The sequence below is a fragment of the Dromaius novaehollandiae genome, chromosome 9, assembly GCF_036370855.1.
Source record: "Dromaius novaehollandiae isolate bDroNov1 chromosome 9, bDroNov1.hap1, whole genome shotgun sequence".
In the NCBI taxonomy this organism is placed as follows: Eukaryota; Metazoa; Chordata; class Aves; order Casuariiformes; family Dromaiidae; genus Dromaius; species Dromaius novaehollandiae.
In genome coordinates, this window is record NC_088106.1 from 12,360,204 (window position 1) to 12,378,172 (window position 17,969).

The 17,969-nt window shown below is 67.7% G+C and overlaps 1 protein-coding gene across 1 annotated transcript; it reads left to right on the forward strand.

The window, feature by feature from the left end:
* The first annotated feature begins 1,548 nt into the window (after positions 1-1,548).
* SLC12A9 (solute carrier family 12 member 9) lies at positions 1,549-14,242 on the forward strand. Its single transcript, XM_026094826.2, has 13 exons — positions 1,549-1,865; positions 4,865-4,999; positions 5,183-5,320; positions 5,581-5,880; positions 6,153-6,260; positions 6,397-6,508; positions 6,619-6,776; positions 7,372-7,454; positions 8,630-8,754; positions 11,099-11,291; positions 11,580-11,754; positions 12,731-12,877; positions 13,049-14,242. The coding sequence occupies exons 1-13, from the start codon at positions 1,658-1,660 to the stop codon at positions 13,876-13,878; spliced, it is 2,712 nt and encodes a 903-aa protein (XP_025950611.2). The 5' UTR covers positions 1,549-1,657; the 3' UTR covers positions 13,879-14,242.
* Positions 14,243-17,969: the final 3,727 nt, after the last annotated feature.

Consider the following 17,969-nt stretch of genomic DNA (forward strand, 5'->3'; position numbering starts at 1 on the left):
GCCGCTCTCCGTCCCCATTAGAGGGCAGGGGGTGCCCGGGTCCCCGTGCCCGTTTGGGGGACGGGGGTGCTCATGCCTCCATCTATCCCTGCTATGGGGCAGGGGGTCCCCGTGTCCCCATCCCCACCCCGCGTGGGAGCAAGGGGGGGGGCCGCGCGCCGGCCGCGCTCCCCTGCCCGCGCCCCCCCCGGCCCCCCGGTGCCGGCGGGCTGGCAGTGCCGCCGCAGCGGCACATCAAAGGCGCAGCGCTGGCCGCGGGCGCCCGCTGGCACCGCGACAGGCCCCGGCCGAGATGAAAGGAAGCCCCGGCCCGCGCCGCGCTCCCACCTCGGCCCCCCGCCTCCGCCGCCCCTCGCCGCCCCGCCGCCGCGGGCACCCTGCCCGCTTGCCTTGGCCCCGCCGGGCCCCCAGGGGACGGGGAAGCGGGTGGGGGGGGAGCAGGTGCCACCATGCCCTGGGCAGCATCCCCATGCCCGGTTCCCTCCGGGCCCGGTGGCACTGCCCCGATTGTCCCCCTCCGGCCAGGCGACGCGGGCACAGGCCACGGGGCCAACTTTTCGGCTAAGCGAAGCCGGCGCCGGCTGACGGAGATGCCCAGGCCGGCGGGGTCGCCCGCTCCGTCCCCCCCTCGCCGCGTGACGCCAGCGGGACACTCGCCCCCGGTCCCACGGCACCGCCTGTGCCACCCCCGCCCCGGCCCCCGGCGCCCGTGCCAACCCCATTAACCTAATTGGCGAGGCTGTCAGCCGGCCGGGCCGCCGGCGGCAGTGGGACCCCGGGGCCCCGGCGGATCCCAGCCGGTGGCCCGGGGACGGCGGCACGGGGGGCGCCCGGCCGCCCCGATTGTCCCGTAATTGGCGCGGGCACCGGCGCGGGGGGGCTGCCCTGGGAACCGGCCCGGGGCACCGGTCCCGCTCGTGGCCCCCCGCCCACGCTGCTGGGGCGCCCGTGGTGGAGGGGGGTCGGGGTGCTGGGGTGGGGGGTGCGGGAGCCCTCCAAGGGTGGTGGGGTGATGCGGCGCCTCGCCACGCTGGGGGGGTCCAGGGCACGGGGCCGGTTCGGGGTGCAAGGGGTCAGTGTGGGGGTGCGGGCTGACCCCGCGGTATCAGGGTGCCTGGGGTTTGGGGTGCCGGGGGGGTGCAGGGCAGTCAGCACCGGGGTGTCCGGGGTCGGTGTAGGGGTCAGTGTTGGGGTGCCGCTATGGGGCGACTCGGGGGGGGGGGTCAGCGGAGCGGGGGATGTGGGGTCACCGCCGGGGTGCCAGGGTGTGGGGTGTGTTTGGGGGTGCAGGGGCCAGGCCGGGGGTGTCAGGTCTGGAGGTGCGGGCTGCAGCCTCGGGGTATCCGGCTGCGGGGTGACTGGGGCTGGGGTCGGCGGGGGGGGCGGTCTCGGGGGCGGGGCCAAGCCAAGGGGGCGGGACGATCCGGGGGGCGGAGCACGCGGATGGGGCGGGGCCAATCCAACGGGGCGGGGCGGCCTCGGGGGCGGAGCACGCGGCGGGGGCGGAGCACGCGGCCGGGGCGGGGGGCGGGGCCAGGCCGGCGGGGGCGGGGCGGGGCGGGGCGGGGCGGGCGGGCCCGGGTCGGCGGCGGGCGGCGGGGCCGGGCGCGTTTCGGGAGCGGGGCTGGGGCCGCAGCGGGCCGGGCCGGGCCGGGCCATGGCGAGCTCGGAGCGGAGCGCGCTGCTCACGTACCGCCTGTGCGGCGGCTCGGGCGAGGAGGAGCGGGGCCGGGAGCGGGCCAGCGGCCGGGCCCGCGCCGCTGCTGCCGCCGCCGTCGCCGCCCCCCGCAAGCTGCCCACCTTCCTGGGCGTCGTGGTGCCCACGCTGCTCTCCATGTTCAGCGTCGTCCTCTTCCTGCGCCTCGGTGAGTGCCGCCGGCACCCGGCCCGCCCCGGCCTCCCAGGCTGCGGCCCCCCCAGCTCCCCCCTCCGCGGCCCGGTGCTGCCCCGTCTGCCGCCCCCTGGCCTCCCAGTGCCCCTCCCGAGCCGGCCAGTCTGGAGCCCAGAGGCCTCCCAGTATCCTCCCAGTGACCCCCCCCCGGCCTCCCAGTCTAGAGTCTGAGCGCCCCCAGTCTGGGGCCCTGGGATCCTCCCCATGCCCCCCCTGCCTGAGCCTCCCAGTCCAGAGTACCAGTGCCCCCCAAGTGCCCCCCAGTCTGGGGGCCTGGGATCCTCCCAGTGCCCCCCTCAAGCATCCCAGGCCGAGTCCCAGTGCCCTCCTGATGCCCGGCCTCAGAGTCCCTCCAGTGCCCCTCGACATGGGCCCAGTGCCCCCATGCCCTCACCCTGGTCTGGAGACCAGGTGCCCTCTCAGTGCCCCCCCCCCCAGATCCCCCTCCAGTGTGGGGTCCCAGTGCCCCCTCAGATCCCTCCAGTCTGGGGCTCTGGGGCTCCTGCTGGCTGCCCAGGGCTGGACCCCAGCGAGGCATCCCAGTGACCTCCCAGTGCCTTCCCAGTGTGGGATCCCAGTGCACTCTCTGTCCCCCCCGAAACCCTTGCACCCTCCCTGGGCAGGACCCTGCTGCTCCCCAGGCATCCCACGCCTGCACCCCAGTGCAGGACCCCATCTGGGACCTGTGTGCCTTCCCTGTTTCCCCCAGTCTGGGACCCGGCTGGTGACCCCTCCTCCCCCGGCCCTCTGCTGCCCTCTTGTTCAGAGGCACCGTTTGGGGACAGGCTAGGACCCAGCCGACTCCCAGTCTGTGCTATGGGTCTGTTACTGGGCAGCCTGGGAGACCTGGGGGGAGAGAGGGGCAGCTGGGCATGGCCTGGGGAAGGTGGGGGTCTTTCGAGGGACCCTGGGAGGGGGGATGCCCCCGGCCTGGCCTGGGGCGGGCAGAGGCCCCGGGGCGGGCAGCGTCCGCCTGGCATCTCGGGAATGGGGAAGGCTTTTCCTCTTTCGCTTCCGCCCACCGAAAGCCTGGGGCGGGAGCTGGCTGCGTGCCCGGGCGGGCTGGGGGGCCTGGGCAGGCCCTGGGGGGCCATAAACCCCCTTCCCCATCCCCGGGGGACACCCTGAGCTGGGGGGTGGGGGCACAGCTTGCCCTTGGCATCGTTTACCCCCTTTACACCCCCGGCCCTGTCCCGGTTTGGGTCCTGGCAGAAGCTTTGCCCTTGCCCCTACCCCGCAGCATGCCGGGGGTCCCCCCACCCACCAGCCGTGGCCCCCCGCGCCGGGGCTGCCGTCGCCCCCGGGGCCGGGGCAGGAAGGGAAGTGCAGAGCCGAGGGGGAGGGGAGCTGCCGGGAAGAGGAACCGGCCCGCCGTGGGGTGGGGAAGGCCGCGGCGCCAAACCAGCAGGGCTACGTGGGCAGCTCCCCGCCCCCGCGGCATCCCTCAGCCCTGCCAGCACGCCTTGAGCGCATCCTCCACCTCCTGGTCCCCCGGCTTGGCTTTGCCTGGCTCCCCCCTTCATCCCTCCACCCCCCTCCAGGTGCCTGGACACCCTCCCGCCAGAGGTGCCCCAAAATCCAGCCCGCTCGGCGGTCCGGTAGCTCTGCAGAGGGCCGGCTCCGCGAGGGCTCGCTGGGGCACGCGTTGGCCGCGGGCGCCCGCCCGCCGCGGAGAACTCTGCGGCTGTTCTTGTGGCCGAGATAGGGCATCTTGCGACAGCCTCGGGCAGCTCCTTCCTGCCCGCCGCCCTCGCCGGGCCTGGCTCGCTTCCCACAACGCTGTCGCTGCCCCGGGCAAGGCCGTTGGCAGGCCAGGGGCTGCCCTGCTTGGGGGCCGGCCGCGGGGCCTCCGAGCACCCTGCCGTGCCTGGGGGGCTCAGGGTGGGCTGGGAAGCGGGGCCCCGACTGGCGCCCAGGGCTGCTTTTGCTTCCTGCTTTGCGGCAGGCAAACAAGGAGTGCAAAACTCGGCAGTGCTAAGCGCCTGCTGCCCGGTCGGGCTGTGCCTGGAGCTGGAGTGTGGCTTGGTGCCAGGGGGTACCAAGTGCCCTCTTCCCCCTGTGAAACAGACCCCCAAAATTAGAGGCTTGCTTGTGATGCCAGGGCACAGGGAGAGCAGGGGTGCGTGCCCACGGTGCATCTCTCCAGCCCTGTGCCACGCTCCAGTGCTGCCCTCTGGCTCTCTGTGGTCCCGTGTCCTTGGGGGAGGGCACCCACCGGTCCCTGTGGGCTTGTCCTGATCCCGCTTTACCCCCATCGCCACCATGTGCTGAAGCCGGGGAGAGGGTGAAGGACCCGCTGCCCACCAAGGTTGGGACACAGGGGTCCCTGCCTTCCCCCAGCAGCACCCCGGGACTGCTGCAGGTGCCCCTGCCCCATGCCAGCCTGCCACCTCCTCTCTGCCTGTTTGTGTGCCCAGCTCTGAGCTGCCTGTGGAGAGTACACCAGGCCCTGATCCTGGCATGGCAGGAGGGTAGGAAAGGGCAAGGTGGAGGGCACAGACAACCCGGGGCGCCAGGAGGGCTGGCCATGGGTGCCACCATGGGTGAGAGGCTGGCAGAGCAAGCATGGGCATCCATCTGTGGGCATTGCAGCTGCCTGCTGCCCCATCTCCCAGCTGATCTTCTTCCGCAGCCTCCCTGCGGGCTGGTGCACCATGCCCAGGCTGGCGCGTCGTGGAGCCAGGTCACGGCTGGCACACGCATGTCGTGGAGCAGCTGTGCCCCCTGGTGCACACCTGCCCCACCATGGGATGCCCACGGTGGCACAGGGTGAGGAAATCCCAGCCCCGGCAGGGAAGGGGTGGAATGACTGAGGGGGAGATGTGGGCACAGAGATGGGAGCAGCCCGTGTGCCTCCACAGATGCCAGGTCTGGGGGATGGCTGTGCCTGCAGGCCCTGGCTCTGCCGGGGAGGTTATGGGGTGGTCTCTGCCCAGCTAACAAAGGTGTTGGTCTCTACTTGGTCTTTGGCAGGGTTTGTGGTGGGTCACGCTGGATTGTACCAAGCTCTGGCCATGTTTGCAGTAGCCTACTTCATCATTGGCATGACGGTGCTGTCTGTGTGTGCCATCGCCACCAACGGGGCGCTGGATGCTGGAGGAGCCTACTGTATCCTTTGTGGTGGGTGTTGCTGGGGCAGGGGCACGAGCCAAAATTGGATGACAGCCCAGAGATGGCTGTGGGGTGCTGCACTGGGACTGCAACTGCTCTGGCCTGGGGGTGGTAGGGAGACCCAAGGGTGCCTGTGGGCATTGGTTTGGGTTGCTGGCATCTTCCCTTGACTTAGGCAAGATATGATCAGCCGTGCCCTGGGCCCAGAATTTGGAGGCAGCATTGGGATCATGTTTTTCCTGGCCAACGTGTGTGGCAGCGCCCTTTACGTGCTGGGGCTGGTGGAGGCAGTCGTGGACAGCTTTGGGGTGCCACCTGGTAAGTACCCGGGTGCGTGGTGGCAGGGGGCAGTGGGGATCCCTTCTCTGAGCAGCTCCAGCACCCTGCCAGGCTTGCCAAGGTGGCTGCATGGCACAGAGTCGGGGCATGGTGCCATATGTAGCTGGCATAGCTCACCCAGCCCTCTGCCCCTGGCTGTTCAGTTGGTGCCCCTTATGCATGGCATGAAGCTGGTGGCTCTCAGCTCCAGGTGATGACTGCTCTGAGCCCTGCTGACCTTGGCTCATCTCTCTGCCCAGGGCAAAAAGTGGGCACAGGCGTCCATGTCCTGCCCCAGAGCTACTGGTACGAGCTGCTCTACGGCACCGTCCTGCTTGCCCTGTGCCTCGTGGTGTGCCTCGTGGGCGCCTCCATCTACGCCAAAGCCACCTTCCTCATCTTCCTGATCGTTGCGGGTGTGCTGGGCACCATCCTCATCAGCTTCTTCACCACGCGGCCCATTGGGGTGCCCATCCGCCTGCCGCACTTCAACGGCTCAGAGACCGAGAATGGCTCCTTCACAGGCTTCTCACTCGCTACCCTGCGAGATAACCTGGGTGGTGAGGAATGGCTTTCCCCAGCCCTGGCTGTGACATGTGTGCCCCAACCCTACCTGCCGGAGAGGAGTGGCACTGTCCCATGGCCTGGCACCTCTGTGTTAGCAGGGACACGCAGGAGGGTGGGGAGAGCTTTTGGGCTCAAAGCAGGTGCCAGAGGTAGTTTACTCCATGGTGGCTGTTGTCTGGGCACAGGGAACACTGAGGGGAGGGTATATGGCAGGGCTGTGCCACCCCAAACAGCTCATTGCAGCCTGTACCCATGTGTCCTGCAGGTGGGTACGGAGTGGACTACACCACGGGGCAGATCATGAGTTTCAGCTCTGTCTTTGCGGTGATGTTCAACGGCTGCACTGGCATCATGGCAGGCTCCAACATGTCAGGTAAGGAGAGGGAAGGTGTCAGGGCTGGGTGGTACCAGGGGCAAGGAGTGGGAGCCGCGGCTGGGCAGAGGAGGTTGGAGGAGAGCAAGGGGTGCTGTGCCTGCAGGGTGCTAATGCTGCCCACTCCTGCCCGCAGGGGACCTGAAGCGCCCGAGCTACTCCATCCCACGGGGCACCATCTCCGCCGTGCTCTTCACCTACCTCGTCTACAACCTGTTGGCTTTCCTCATGTGTGCCACCTGCAACAGGTACGGCTGCCTGTCCCCTCATTGAGGTCATTGGTGCCCAGGTATGCCCAGTGCCAGGGCATGCTGGCATGGGCTGACATGGGTGCCAGCATGTGCATGTCCCTCTCCAGGACCCTCCTGCAAAAAGATTATGGCTTCCTGCGTGACATCAGTATCTTCCCACCCCTGGTCACGGTGGGCATCTACGCTGCTACCCTCTCTGCGGCCATGAGCAACCTCATCGGGGCATCCCGCATCCTCTATGCCCTGGCCCGGGATGATCTCTTCGGTGAGTGCCCAGGGCACGCTGGCACCTGCCAGAGCCCACCCAGAAAGTTGACATTGACTGGGACCAGTCCTGGGACCAGGAAGTCCCCTTCCTGGTTTGGGGGTGACGTTTCGTGGGTTGGCATGTGCCCATTCTGGGGGATATAGGGTCTGGGGTCCTGAGCCTGGGCTTGCCGTTGCCCCATTTCCCCCTGGCGATGCCCAGTCCCCGCTGCGTTACACGGGTGCAGGGCTGGCTACTTTGCTCTTCATGCCCAGGGTGTCTTATTTGCGGCACCCGGAGCGGGGGCACCACGGTAGGCTGGACTGGCACCCCATGGCACTGCTGTTTGTCCCTGAGGGAGGTGGTACAGGGGTGCCAGATGCCAACTGTACCTACCCCCTGATCAGCAGTCTGGGGAGCACCCACTGGCATCATCAGCTTGGGTGTATGCCCACACGCCAGCCGGGCTGCAGAGATGCAGGCAGTTGGGTTATCTGTATGCCCTGGTGTTGGTGCCCAGTGTGGGGGCAGGACTCCTGGCTTGTGGCTCAGGTGGTACGAGTGCCCGTTGGTGCCTGCCTTGCCTCAGCTCCACTTCCCCCTTTGTCCACAGGCCGGGCGCTGGCACTCGCCAAGAAGACGTCTGCCAGTGGGAACCCCATCATGGCCGTGATCCTCTCCTGGCTGGTGGTGCAGGTGAGTTTGTCCGGCACGGTGCCTGCTCACGTGGGTCCTGCCTACCGCAGAGGTGCCCTGCGATGCTCCTTTTCCCAGTGCCACCAGGTGAAGGTGGGTTGGCTCCTGGGCTGGGCATTGCAGAGCCAGAGCCTGGCACTGCCAGTGTTGCTGGGCACGTGCCCCCCAGCCAAGCTGCGTTGTCGAGCAAGGGGGGAGCTGCCCCTACCCCAGGGCTGTGCCTGCAGCCTGGTGCCTCTGCTCCCTGATAGCCCCATGCTCTGTGGTGGGGCTGGGAGCAGCCTGTGCCCAGGGCAGGCGTGGCGGAGCTGAGGGGCAGCTGAAGGATGGGGTACTGGGCAGACTGGAGGGTAGGAGTGGGGAGCACTGCGTGGCTGCTGGAGGACATGGGACAAGAGGGGCATAACTGCCCAGCTTTGGGGAGGCATTTGGGGCAAGATTGGTGGAGTGCTGCCCTCCGGGGGGCACCTCCAGGGCTGGAAGGGGGAGCTGAGAGCTGCTGGTTTGCCCCCATGCCCTGGGGGCCCCCAGGAAACCCCCCAGCCCTATGCCCGCGTGCCCTGCCTGTGGTGACCTTTTCCTCCCTGAGCCGATGACTGAAGGATAAATCACAGCAAATGGCTGAGTGCGGGGGCGGGCGCGGGGGGCTGCGAGCGTTTGTTGTGGGGGATCCATTACCGCTGAGCCATGCTGTTAACTCCCAGTGAGCCAGAAGCCGCCTGGCTGCCATCAGCAGCCCATGGCCACCGGGGACATAGTTGGGCACCCGGGCACTGCACGGGCACCCTGTCCACCTTCTGCGCTGGGCTGTCCCCTCCTGGCGTGGGAGATTCACGCCCAGCGTGGCGTTGTCCCTGCCCTTTCCTGGCTGCATGGAAATGCCTGCTCCGCGCCAGTCCCAGGGCTCGCTCCTGGGGGAGCTGTGCCACGGTGGCGGCGAGCAGGTTGCTCCTGTGCACCTCTGTGCTGGCTGCTGGCAAGGGGGTGCAGGGCACAGCGGGCACAAAGTGATGCCCACCTCTGTGGAGGTGAGGTCTGGTGCTTGGTGCCCTGGGAGGCTGGCAGGGTGGGCAGCGAGGCTGCTGCGGGGCACGCTGGGCCGGCAGGGCTGGCTCGGGTGTGTGCCACGGATGCACTGGCTGCATTCACGCTGTGCCCCCCTGTGCTCTCTGCAGCTGGTGCTCTTCTCTGGGAAGCTCAACACCATTGCGGGGGTCGTCACCACCTTCTTCCTCCTGGTTTATGCTACCGTCAACCTGGCCTGCCTGGCGCTGGAGTGGGCATCGGCCCCCAACTTCAGGTACCCACTGGTGCGGGGGAGGGAGGCCGCTCTGAGATGCTGGGTGGGCACCTGTCCATCCATCAGTCCATCTGTCTGCAGCTCCACTGCCATCGCACCATGACCACTGCCCCTCAGTGGGACAGAGATGCAGAGCAGCCCTTCTCCTGGGCATAACAGAAGGGCAGAGATGCCCCCTTCCCTTGGGACGGAGAAGGGAGCGTGGCACTGGCTTGGCACCATCCCCCTGCCCTTGCACTGCGTTATCGAGGAGGTATCGATGCATCCAGCACCCCCCGGGTACCACCCGCCCCCTCCCCCTACGCTTTCCGGAGGTAATTTATAGCTCGTGCCCGCCCGGCATCCCCCGGGCAGCTTGCCAAGCAGTGATGGAGCCCACTTTCCATTAGTGCTAATTAAACTAACAGGGAAGGGAGGGAGGGGGATCCTGGGCGGGGGGAGGAGAGGAGAGATCTTCCAGGAAGGATGGATGTGTGTGTGTGACAGGCAGCCCGAATCTGGGGGGGCCCAGGGCCACCCAGAGGGGATGGGGCCATGCCAGTTCCTGCCCGTGGGACCAGTGTCGTGCCTGCTGCCCGAGGTGCGTGGCAGCGTTCGTCCAAAGCGAATCCCGGAGGTGGGGGCAGAGGTGGTGCCAAGCAGGGCTGGGTGGCTCTGCCTTAGGGTGCAGCAGGGCAGCGTGTCCCTGAGAGTGCCCCGGTCCCAAGGGAGAGCTGGTGTCTGTGCCGGGTCGGGGCTTGGCCTCCCCAGCTGCCCCGTTGGCCAGGCACGGATGGGGCACGAACGGTGCCCAGTGTGGAGGAGGATGCTGCAGCTGGGTGGCAAAGGGTGCCTTTGCCCACCCCGCTCTCTAATGGCCCCCACTGTGCCCACCCCCTGCCCCCCCCACGCTGAGGTCTCCATCAAGCACAGCGGAAAAGGATTTTAATTACCTTTCAGCAAAAACAACAATTAGAGAAAATAACAGCTTCTCGCCTCCCCGCCTCCGCCTCCCTGTGCCAGGCTGAGCCGCTGCGCCCGGCTGCTGGTGCTGCCCCGCGCTCCCCAACACCACCCTGCTCCTCCGGGCCGTGCCAGTCACCAGACCCCGTCCCCATGACCATCACCCCTGCCTCAGGTTACCCCGTTTTGCCAGGATGGGTAGCGAGGGGGTGCCCAGTGCCCCCGGGGTAGGTACCACCTTGTCTCCGTGCCCCGCTGGCACAGAGTGTTTGCCCTACAGCGGAGGGGTACGCTGTGCCCACCACCCTCTGCACCCCCTGTGCCTTCCTCCAACCCCGTTGCTCTGTGCCACCAACCCTGTCCCCAGCTGCCCTCGGAGAGGCACGGGGAGCTCGGTGCCCCCGCCGGGGTGGGGGGGGCATGGTGCGGTGTTGCCAGGCTGCGGGCTCCGCTGCCAGCAGTGACGGCACGGGGAAGGGGGCTGATTGAGATGGAAATTGCCATTTCCCTGCCTGGCCCTAATGCATGCCGTGATGAAGTGCCATCAGGAGAGGGGGGAAGGCGGGCGCAGGGGGGAAGGCGTGCAGCAGGCCTGCCGGAGAGCGGTGCTGCTGGGAGCCCTTTCCTCCGTGTGCCGGCTCTGCTGGGATGCCCTGGGCACAGCATGGAGAGCGGTGCTGCCAGGGCTGGCTGCCCTCAGTGGGCAGAGGGGCTCCAGAAAGCAGCCCTGGCACCGTGCGGTGTACCTGTGCCACCCCGCGACATGGCATGGGACAGCTGGGTTGCAGGATTAGCTGGCTGTGATGGGAAGCGTTTCCTTGTCGTTACGCCCAGGGTAATTAGCTAACGATCCCCTCTGGAGCCTGGCACTCCCCTTGGGAGATTCCGCTGCTAGCCGAGCGTGGTCGAATGCCAGGAGCTTTGTACCCACCGGTGCCACCGAGGACGGAGGCAATGCCAGCTCCCTGTGCCTGTGTGTCCACTGTGGTTTGCCCATAGCCCATCTGTGTGGCTGGCGTGAAATGGATGGCATGAAGCCCTGTGCCAGGGGCTTCGTTTTCGCTAGGCTCCTGCCTGCGAGGTGCCTGTTAGCTGTGGCCCCTGCTCTGCTAACGAGAGACATCAGGCCCTGTTCCCAGTTGCTTTCAGCCAGCAGCACTGGAGCAGCCAGTTCCCGATGGGTACTGCAGCAGTGCCTAGACTGGGGGGTATCAGGCAGGGCTGTGCCCTCTGCCACAGGCATCTGGGGTGCCCAACATGCCCTGGGTTGGCACAACAGCGTTCACTGGGGGTGCCTGGTCTGACCTTGGCACGGCCTCCTGCCACTTCTGCTGTTGCTGTGCCCACCCTGCAGCTGATGTGGGGCCCGGGCAATAGCGGGTGCCTTTTCTCCTTGCTCCAGGCCCACCTTCCGGTACTTCACCTGGCACACGTGCCTGCTGGGCATCGCCGGCTGCTGCGTCATGATGTTCCTCATCAGCCCCGTGTCGGCCTCGGCGAGCCTGGGCTTCCTCCTCCTCCTCCTCCTCGCCCTGCACTACCTCTCACCCAGCAGCACCTGGGGCTACATCAGCCAGGCCCTCATCTTCCACCAGGTGAGCTGGGCCAGCCGTGCCCCCTGCCTTGCCCTCCTCTGCTGGCCCCTTTGCCAGCCTTGCGCCCTGTGTGGCAGAGAGCTGGCAACACCAGGGCTTGTGTCCCCTGGGTGTCTGCCCAGCGCTTGTCTTTGGGGTGGCAACACCCTCCTGCCAGCTCTTCCTCGAGTGGCATTTCCTCGGGGTTGGCGTCCCTGTGGTGCGGGTTGTTAAAGAAAGCAGGGCTCCTTAACGCCGCCACTCCAGCACGGTGCGTGCTCCTGACGCCCCTGCCCTCCCTCTGGCCAGGTGCGGAAGTACCTGCTGATGCTGGATGTGCGGAAGGACCACGTCAAGTTCTGGCGCCCGCAGATGCTGCTGATGGTGCAGAACCCGCGGGGCAGCGCCCGCCTCATCGACTTTGTCAACGACCTCAAGAAGAGCGGCCTCTACGTCCTGGGCCACGTGGAGCTGCAGGACTTAGGTGAGGGCTTGCCCCTTCCCCTGGGGCTGCCAGCCGTGTGCCACCCCCGTGGTGTCCCAAAGTGCCCAGGGCAGCAGGGCCCGGCTGGGTGCAGCACAGTGGGTGATGCCCCCCTTTGGGTGCTCACTGCTGCCATGAATAAGGGCAGGTGGGACCGTGCCCATCCTTCCCACCTCTGGGCAGGGGGACTGAGGTTGGGATCATTTCCCAGGTGCTGGGGTGACACTGGTGCCCATCTGTGGGCACAAGGGAGAAATATCAGCACTTTGGGCACCCCTGTGGCACCCTGGGCTTGGCACAGCATGGTGGATGTAGGTGGCTTGTGTCTCTCCCAGGCCTCACGCATACAAGTATACACACGTGCTTGCACGTGCGTGTGCTCCCACATCAATCCCCCCGTGTGCACGCACCCGGCGCCTGCACCCCTGGCCCTTTGAGCCCCCACGCAGCTCAGCTCCGTGTGCACAAGCGAATGCCTGCACATGCCTAGCACGTGCACACACTCAGCACCGCCTTGCACATGCGTGTGCCTGTGCACGTCCTCGCTGCGTGCCCATAGAGGTGCTTTGGGTGCGGTTGCACCCCATTGCGTGTTCATTTGCACACGCGTGTTCCCTCGCCCTGCCGTGGCCATCCCCACCCCCCAGCGGATGCACAGGCTCTGCTCCCCCCTTGCCGTTGCCGTGGTGACTAATGGCCTGAAATTGGGGGGGGTGGAGCTGTCTGGGTATGTTTTTTTTATGTATTTATGTGTAATTTCATCTCTCTGGCTGGAAGCACCCAATTCCACCTCCCCCCCGCCATGGGTGCTGGGTATGGGCACAGGGCTTGGCATGGGGCTAGACACTGGTACGGGGGGGTGCTGGGGATGCTCAGCGCCCTGCCAGGGTGCTGCAGGGAAGGCAGCGAGATCCCCGGCCCCCTTGGCGTGGGGTGCCCGCCTGCCCCTTTGACGCCCCTCTCGCCCCCGGCACAGACGCGCTGCCCTCGGACCCGCTGCAGGCCCAGCAGGACTCGTGGCTGGGCTTGGTGGACAAGCTGAACGTCAAGGCTTTCGTCAGCCTCACCCTGGCCCCCTCGGTGCGGCACGGCGTCCGGCAGCTCCTCTTCACCTCCGGCCTCGGTGAGTGGCGCCCGCGGCAGCCCCAGGCCCCCTGCTTTGCCCCCTGGGGTGGGCGCAGACGGGGGTCAACCCCGCTGCCTCCGTGGGGTGGGCAGTGCCAAGGCCAAATCGGCTGGCAGGGCCCTCTTCTTGCCCTCCGCTCACCCCGGGCTGGCGCGGTGTCTCCGGCAGGCGGGATGCGGCCCAACACGCTCGTGCTGGGCTTCTACGACGACGCGGCGCCCCAGGACGGGCTGGCCCAGCACCCGGCCTTCACCAGCGCCCGCGAGGAGGTGCCGCTGGGCTTCCCCCCGGTGCGGGCACCCGCGGCGCCCAAGCTCCTCTCGGCCCGCGAGTACGTGGGCATCGTGGCTGACGCCCTGAAGATGCTGCGCAACGTCCTGCTGGCCCGGCACCTGGAGAGCCTGGACAAGGCCTGGGAGCTCCGGCGGGCCGCCGGCTCCCCGCCCTCCATCCACGTGTGGCCCGTCAACCTCCTGCGCCCCGACAGCGCCCGCTACGCCGACACGTGCAGCCTCTTCCTGCTGCAGATGGCCTGTGTGCTGAACATGACGCGGGCCTGGCGCCGTGCCCGCCTCCGCCTCTTCCTCTGCGTGGAGGCGGGCGCCATGCCCCACGCCCAGGAGGACAAGTTGCGCCAACTGCTCAAAGACTTGCGCATCCAGGCCCAAATCCAGCTGGTGCCCTGGGACGCGGTGGTCAGCCTGCACTGGCAAGCCCAGCGGGCGCCCCCGGGGGGGCCGGCGCTGGCCGAGGAGGAGAGCGCCGTGAACTTCCCGGCCAACGCCACCCAAGTCTCGGATGAGTACGTCTGCGCCGCCAACAAACTCATCCTGGAGCAGAGTCCCGCGCCGGCTGTGCGCTTCCTCTACCTGCCCCGGCCGCCCGCCGACACCAGCCTGTACCCGCTCTACCTGCACCACCTGGATTTGCTCACCCGGGACCTGGGCCCCACGGTGCTGGTGCACGGGGTGAGTGCTGTCACCAGCACCCAGCTCTAGGGGACACTGGGGGACCCCGTCCCCAGCACTCGCAGCTCAGGGATGGGCACCGTGCCCGCTCCGGACTCCTGGGTTCTCATTCAGCCAGTGCCTTTAGCAGCCCGAGGCTGGGCGCCGGGGCAGGGGGGTGGGTGCCCCCCGCCGTGGGTGCCCCCCGGCTGGCAGTGACTCCTGCCCGGCTTAGGTGAGCCAGCTGGAGGAGCCAGCACCCTGCCCCGGCGGTGCCAAGGGCTGGCAGTGTGGACGTGGGGGGGGTCGGGGGGGACTCTTGCGTGTACCAAGACCCTGGTAGGTGGCACAGAATTAAAAGTTGCCCTGGCAGGACCTGGGCACAGCCCTGGCACCGGCCGGGCAAGTCAGTGCATTGGCGGTGCATCTTCTTTGGTGTGGCAATGAGGTGTTTGTGGGGCACAGGGGGCCCCCGGGTCCTGGGGGGAGACAGCGGGGTCCTGGGGGGGAGCGGGCACTGGGTGCATCGGTTTCCCAATCGGAGCTGGGAGCTGAGTTTGGGAAGGGAGAGGGTGGCGGGGCCATAACACCGAGGCTGCCCCCCGGGGCATGGCCCCCCGGCAGCCCCCGCGCCTTCCTCCCACCTGCCCCCCCCCTGCTCCTCCGCCGGCTCCTCCAGGCGCCTTGCCAGCAGCGGGGATTGATTAAAGGCAGCCTCGACCTCGGTGCCCCGGCTGCCCGCCATCCCCGGTGCCTTTCATTAGGGAAAATTAAATGGGAAGCGGGGGGAGCCCGGACCGCTGAGCTCCCTGGGGGGAGGGGGAGCAAGGTGGGTGCTGGCACCGCCAGCTATGGCCCCCCCGACCTTCCCCACTGCCCCGGTGCTGCTTGTCTGCAGGGCCCCTGGGGGGGGGGTCCCGGGCCCCTCGCCTTGCCCGAAATGGGGGGGAGCGATGCTGGGAGGGGATGCCGGGATCCCTGGTCCTTGTGCCGGGCTCTGCCTCATGGGGCACCCCCAGGGCGGCTTTCCCCCTGCCCCCCCCCCCCCCCCATACAGGGGACAGCGATGCAGCTAGCATTGTCCTGGATCCCCCCCCCCCCCGGCTGCTGCCCCCCCTCTGCCCCGCGGTATTGATTAGGGGAGGGCAGGAAATTGCCTGGGTGACGGGCGATAAATCTATTAGGTGCCTGGCAGGCGGGCAGCGCGCCCGGGCGCTGCGTGATGGATCGCTTCCTATTAGCCCCGGTGCGGGGGGAGAAGCGCTGGGGGCCCCGCGGTGGGGCGGGGGGGGGGAAGCGCCCAGGCCCTCGGCAGTGCCGGCTCATGGCATCCGCAGGGGGAGAAGAGCCCAGGCGTCCGGGTGCCGCCGGAGGGAAATAGCGGGGTGTCCTCCATCCCCACCTCTCGCAGGGGGTTGCAGCAGTGCCAGCGTCCCCTCAATGCCCAAATTCCCACCCTCGGGAGGGGTTTCGGCCTGGTGGGGGGGCGGGGGGGGGCCAGTGCCAGCCTGGCTCAGCACGGCCCCCCTCCAGGCTGGGGGCCCCCCCATCAGAAAGGAAGCGCACTGCCCCGACCCTGCCCGCCGCGGCCCGGTGGTTTTATTTACAAACAGGCGGGAGCTGGCACGGGGCAGCCGGGCACCAGCGGGACCCGGCGGCCTATAATGTTAATTATCACCGCGTAATTAAAAGCCCATAAAAAGCCTCACACTTCATTAAATTAAAGCTTCCGTGTGCAGCACAGCCCGGGCGCTGGCGGAGTTAACCTCAGCTGTGCCAGGCCTGGGCCCGGGCAGCCTGTGCCCACACCAGCTGGGCCGCAGCCGGCGGCGTGCAGCCCCGTGCGCGCGGGGCGTCGCGCTGCGATGGGGTGTTGCGCTGCGATGCCTTCGGGTGCCGACCAGGCTGGGGCAGCGCCGGGCAAGGCGGGTGCCAGAGAGGTGGCAGGGAGTGGGGTAAGGGCACGCTGCCCTGTGCCCCCCGGGCTCTGCCTGCCCCCCCTTTGCCTCAGGTTCCCAACAGGCTGGGCTGCGCCAGGCTGGCCCCCAGCGTGCTGAGGGGTCCCGGGGGGCTGCATGGGGTGCCCTGGGTCACTGGGGGCTGCACTGGGGGTGTGATGTGGGCCCCCCCAACCAGGGGTTTGGGCATGGTGGTGTGTGTGTGTGTGTGTGTGTGCATGCACGCAAGGGGAGATATGTATGCACAAGGGGAGATGTGCATCCCCAAGGAGGGTGTGTGTGTGTTTGTGCATATAGGTGTATGCATGGGGTGTAAGCATGTACAGGCACAAGGAGGGGGTGTGTGTGTGCACATACATGTGTGCGTGCATGTGCACAAAGGTCCTTGTGTACCTGCACAAGGGGTATATGTTTGTGTGTTTGTGTGTGTGCATGTATGGGGGTGTGTGTGCATACATGAAGGGGTTATGTGGATGCACAGGGTGGGTGTACACGCACAACGGGGTGTGTGTGTGCACAAGGCTCTGTGTCTGTATGCACGCACAAGGAAGGGAGTGTATACACACACACGGCTGCTTGTGTGTATGAAGTGTGCAGTGTCCAAAACTGTAGTGCAGAGCTCAGGGGTGTGTGTGTGCATGTGATGTGCTAATCCGTGCACCCCCCTCGAGGAAGGGTGTGAGCCAGGGGTGTCCACCAAACCGTGCATGCTCACGCACACCCCGGGGCGTGCGAGCCGGCACACGCGCGTGCCTGGTGTGCCCGGGCGAGCGGGCACCGCCGTTGAGCCGATGCCAAGCCGGCCACGGGCAACGGGGGCCAGGCGGGGGGCCAGCGCTGGCGGGTGCCGGTGGCCCCGGCCCGCGGGGGCGGCAGACAATGGGGACTTGGCTATTTCTTGGAAATTTCTCAGCATTCATTTCAGAGCAAATAAAAGCTGTCATTGCCAGAGAGATGATACTGATCGGGGTCTGAAAAGACAGCAAATTACCCGCCTGAAAATGCACCGCTGGAAAAAAATGCATATTAAACACACAAAAAGGCACTTTGCCATCAGCGGCGCTTCCCCCGCCGCTCCAGAATAACCACACTTTACATAATTCTCCCTCTCCACCTCCGAATTAATTTCACAGACAGCGGCAGAGGCAACCCTGCAACAATAGTGGAGGGGGAGTGGTGGCGGCGGGAGCCGGGCCAGGGGCTGCTGGCGGCTCCGGGTGGGCTGCGGCGGTGCGGGGCGGCAGCAGGGGCTGGCATGGGGGGGACTGGGGACGCCGGGAGGGTGAGGCCCCGGCGAGAGGACAGGGCTGTGGGGTGCTGGGTGGTTGCGCCCAGCTCCCATCCTTGCCCCCCCGGAGGGGCATTCGGGGTGGGGTGCGTGGGGCAGTTGCTTGCCCTGAGGGGCAGCTCTCGGGCTGCCCTTTTCCCACAAGGGACAAACCCTCGCCGGGCTATTGCCAGGTGCAAATCCCCAGTGTTGGCCAGGACCGGCACCCAGCGGGGCGCCTCAGCACCCTCCTGCTGCCCCCTTCTCCCACCCGGTGCCCAGCAGCCACCGGTGCCCGCGGACCCCAAGAACATGCCCACTAGTGCCACCTGGAGCGAGAGGGCACCCATTCCTCTGCCCAGCACCGCCAACTGGGGAGCAACTGGTTTGATGGGTGGTGGCCATGGTGGAGGGACATTGGCCAGTCGAAGGACTGGCACGGAGGGGCTGGTGGGGTGGGGGGTGGGGGTGGCAGAAGTTGGCACCGCGCTGCTTTGCATTTTCAATGACAGCCCCATGCCGGGTGCTCGGGAGAGCGGAAAAATCTTATTTGTCACCTGCTGGCGGTGTGCGGAGGCTCCTGCGCCGCCGCTAATCGCGGGGAAAATGAGGCTGCCGGCGGGGTGGCCCGCGGGACGGGCAGGGTGGCGCGGGCTGGGCGCCGCGGTGGGCACCCACCGGGCCCCGCTGTGGGCTAGGGTTGCGGGCCTGGGGTGTCCCTGGGGTGGGCACCCATGGAGGTGTTGCAGAAGCCTGGCTCCTGCGTCCACCCCCCCCTGTGCTGGCACCGGGGCGCGTGGCACGGATCCTGCCCGCCGTGCCGGGCTGAGCGCTGCTCCAGCCTGCGCTTCGCACGACCTCGCGCCTCTCTGCACGTGCCCGGGCTCCACGATGCTAGGCCCAGAGGCTGCCGCTGC